This window comes from Dendroctonus ponderosae, unplaced genomic scaffold (assembly GCF_020466585.1).
Source record: "Dendroctonus ponderosae isolate FM_Combo_2020 unplaced genomic scaffold, Dpon_F_20191213v2 Dpon_F_20191213_3, whole genome shotgun sequence".
Lineage (NCBI taxonomy): Eukaryota > Metazoa > Arthropoda > Insecta > Coleoptera > Curculionidae > Dendroctonus > Dendroctonus ponderosae.
In genome coordinates, this window is record NW_026018508.1 from 1292126 (window position 1) to 1296038 (window position 3913).

Consider the following 3913-nt stretch of genomic DNA (forward strand, 5'->3'; position numbering starts at 1 on the left):
AAGTATTCCAATATTCTACCAATTAAACATGGAACAATTTCTAAATAATGCTTAATAACAAAGTTGAAATTTGATCTTCAACTGTTAATATCTTCTAGAAATAAAAAAAAAATTTTGAAGATTTTTCTCGTACTCCCCAAATGAGCCTCTATCACCCCTTAAAAGGAATGATGCCAATTTTAAATCACCATGTATACACTCTATTTAAACGACTTTAAGTAACCCGAGCATAGCAGACCGTTTACTAGGTCATAAATGTGTGATTGCCCTATTGATAGGATCGATATATCGATAAGTATATTATTCTGCTGACGATAAGTTAATACACTTACCTCGATCTAAGGTTCTACGCCGAAATTCTTGTATTCTTGCTCGGTTAGTACGAATATATTCATTAAAGCGCTCAGAGTAACGATTTCCAGGACCTAAAAGAACAATAACGCCTCAAATAATATAACATTCTACTTGTTATACCAAATCCCGACAAATGCTTATACTGAAGTTCAACAACAAATGTAAAATTCATGTATTTGTATTTTATATCTAATTTATAAGGAAGCGAAACACAATAAAAAATTGTACTCATCTCAAAATTGAACGATTGGATTCAAGTAAAATTTAATAGAAGCGTTTCGACCTTACACCAGTGTGCCTATTCTTGACATTGAGGGAAGGGAGTATCCCCGGGAGCCTTCCAGAGAGTCTCTTCTCACTCACCATCCCCAGCAGAAAAAAATTAGTATTCTTGAGTGATGGGGAGCCAGTGAGCAAGTAGTCCCTGTATACACTGTTGCCGGATTGTGTGACCAATCAAAATTGAGGAAATTTTCTCACAGGTTCCGCAACCTCTATTCTAGCGGACATTGTACCAACCTTTGGGTTCTCGTGCAGGGCGCCACTCTCCGCGGTTATTTACAGACGATCGATCGAGATGCCGGGAAAAAACCGTTTCGGGGAAACCCACGAATTTCATTTTTCAAAAGAACGGGGAACTACCGACTGCAGGATTCCACTCATGTAATTTTTAGTAAATTGGATTTTTTTCTCGCGAACTAGTGGGGAATATAAAGAAGCGGGCACAGCTTGAGCAAAGGGAGTCGAATAAAGAACCCTTTCGCGACACCTTCTGTGACGGGAGAAGCGCACCTGAGAAGTCAGACTCTGCCTGATTCCAGACTTTCAATAAGTTCTGGAATACATTTTTTAAACGTTTCGTCGTTCGTGTGCCGGACTTTTCGGTGATTCCTGACCAACTTCTTCAGGCCGCCGACTTAAATATTATAATTTACACCATTTTAATTTTTTAAACATAGAGTTTTTGTATTCTTTTAAATTTACAATTAAAGGACTTTTCGCTGTGCTCCTTCTTGGTTCGGGTTAACCCTTCCGGCATCCCTGGAGGAATGAAACTAAGTTAATCTTTGCTTCCAATCATTAATCTTATAAATAATTTTATTTTGTTTGTCTACGACCCGTTGTGTCGTCACTTAATGTTTTATATTTAAATTTCAAAATCACCCAGCCCGTTGGCTAGTTTAGATTTTTCTTTAATTTTAGTAAGCCCGTTTGCTATAATTTTTGTTCTCATTAATTTTTTTATAATTCTAGGTTTCATTCTCTGTCCCAATTCTCCGATTTGTTGCCAATGATGACAGAAAACGCCCGCAGGAGTACAAGGCTCTGACGGGACAAAGCAACCCCATTTTTGGAACCTAGAAAACGAAACTAAATCTAGTTTGAAACAAAACTGCGTCGACCAAAGGAGATCCTGTTGATGCCCTTCAATTCTAGGGATATACGCGAACAAGAACATCGCCAACCCCGAACAATTTCTGGCTCCCACAAAGAACGAAGATTTGCAAAAGAGCTGTTTTGAACCAATTTTAGATATAATGTTATAATTCAACACTATAGCCGAAATTCAGCATTTACAAGATTACAGGCCCAACGACTGCCTACTAAATGTTTAATATTATTTGAACAAGGTACCAATATTAATAATAGTACCACTGATAATTTGCAATTGATTTGAAATGGCAGAAGAGAGGTTAATTGAAATAGTCCGAGAACATGGGCAGGAGTTGTATGATACAAAACATACTAACTATATGAAAGCCAAATTGAAGACTCGAATTTGGTGTGACATTGCAAAGGAGTTAAGCCTCACTATCTGAATCTGAACTCAAAGAACTTAAATAAATACATTCTCTTTTTAAATCATTCATGCAACGCAATGCAAACGCGAGCCGAAATCCGATCTAACTGAAACTGATACGCACTGCGTCTCAATTTGCGGAGCCCGGCGCTACGCTTGAAGCAAGTTCGGTTTAAACGGTCGTCTCATGCGCATCGTGTGCGTATCAATTTGCACCTAGCCCTAAAGAGTAAACCGCGTAAAACTAAAGTTGTTATAATTTGGGGTTTGGAGTGAAACCTGCCAAAGTTTCCAAGTAATGTACTTTCGGAACTCTATTATTTAATTCTCATTCCATTGGTGCAGAAATAAGCGTGTTGGCACAATTTGTTTCTGAGATATGAACAAAAAGGTGGCGTCATGTTTGAAACGATTTTGCAAATGCCGCGTATACCTAAAAACTATGTTAACATTTCGCTTTTTGCCTAAAAACTGTCAATGTTTCCAGGACGTATATGATCCGATATATCTTATAGTGTATGAGCAAAGGCCATGATGAAAAACCACCTAAAACAAATCGTAAATATATAAAATTTGAGGTTGGGAACTATGGGGAGCAAGCTTTTCTGCTGGGTCGTTCCTCCTTCTATCAACTTTGACTGGCATAAAACACACCCGCCCACTTCTCTCGACTGTTCTACTTCCTAGCCATCAAGAATAGATACACAGATACACATACGCTACCTATTTAATTTTAAAAAATATACTTTACATCCTAGTCAAGTGACGCTAGCTAAAAAGTAAGCAGTTAAGGACTTACTTCCAGCTGCAGTCGGCTGACCAGGCGGTATTACATCGTCAATTATAAAACCGGGAGGAAATCCTAAAAAAAAGATTACATCGTAGATAAAAAACATTATCACGGAAAGAAAATGTTGTAATCAAATCACTTCCAATTAACTTATTTGCGTCGGTTTGTCTACCTAAACCAGTTTCTTGCCCAGATTAAATTTGTATCTATTATACCATTTTCCGAAAAAATCTATTTGATAACACCATTCAATTGGGTTCAAAATAGTACTCATTGTACTGGAGGGAAGATAGAGGAGTAAAAAAATTATAAAAAAATTAATAGAACTGAAAATTATCTTCGCAATTCGCAGAAAATCAGACTGCTTAAGGTTTATGGACATTTTGATAAAATACTTTGAGCATAAATAAGTTAATTCAAAAGAAATTCCTGGGTTCCAGTCAATTTTGTTGTTCATCATTTAAAAGGTTGCAAATACGTTTCGGTGTTTTTCTCCACCATCATCAGTTTGTCTAAAAGATACATTCACAGTCGTTATTGGTTTAAAAGAAGAGCTATGTTAAAATATACATATTAAAATACAAATTACATACACACAAACACAAACATATTAAAAAGTATATTAAAATCGTTTAAATCTCTTGGGATTACAGATGATGAGTCAGGACAACCATGTTCGGGAAAAGACTAGAATTTATTGTTAAGAGATTTAAATTTTATTTACATGTATGGTTGTTTCTACCGTCACATTTGGAAAGCCATTGAAAAATCTTTACTTCGTCCAATATCGACCGAAAGAATAAAAAAACTGTTTATATTAGTTATTTTTCTTTGCATTCTGAGGATATCATTTGGTCTGCATTTCTAAAAAAAGCAGAAAAATACCAAATATTATAAACAGTTTTTTTATTCTTTCGCTCGATATTGGACGAAGTAAAGATTTTTCAATGGCTTGCCAAATGTGAAGG

The 3913-nt window shown here is 36.0% G+C and overlaps 1 protein-coding gene across 5 annotated transcripts in view; it reads right to left on the reverse strand.

Annotated features, from left to right (window-relative positions):
* Nucleotides 1-3913, reverse strand: part of LOC109542535 — a 58229-nt gene that overhangs the window by 34172 nt on the left and 20144 nt on the right. For 4 of the 5 annotated variants that reach the window (XM_019911791.2, XM_019911795.2, XM_019911790.2 and 1 more), the window contains exons 11-12: nucleotides 2955-3017; nucleotides 333-425 (exon numbers count right to left, since the gene is read on the reverse strand). In XM_019911791.2, coding sequence (XP_019767350.2) covers nucleotides 333-425; nucleotides 2955-3017 — 156 coding nt within the window. The remainder of the gene's footprint in view (nucleotides 1-332; nucleotides 426-2954; nucleotides 3018-3913) is intronic. The other variant, XM_019911797.2, reaches the window with a different exon arrangement.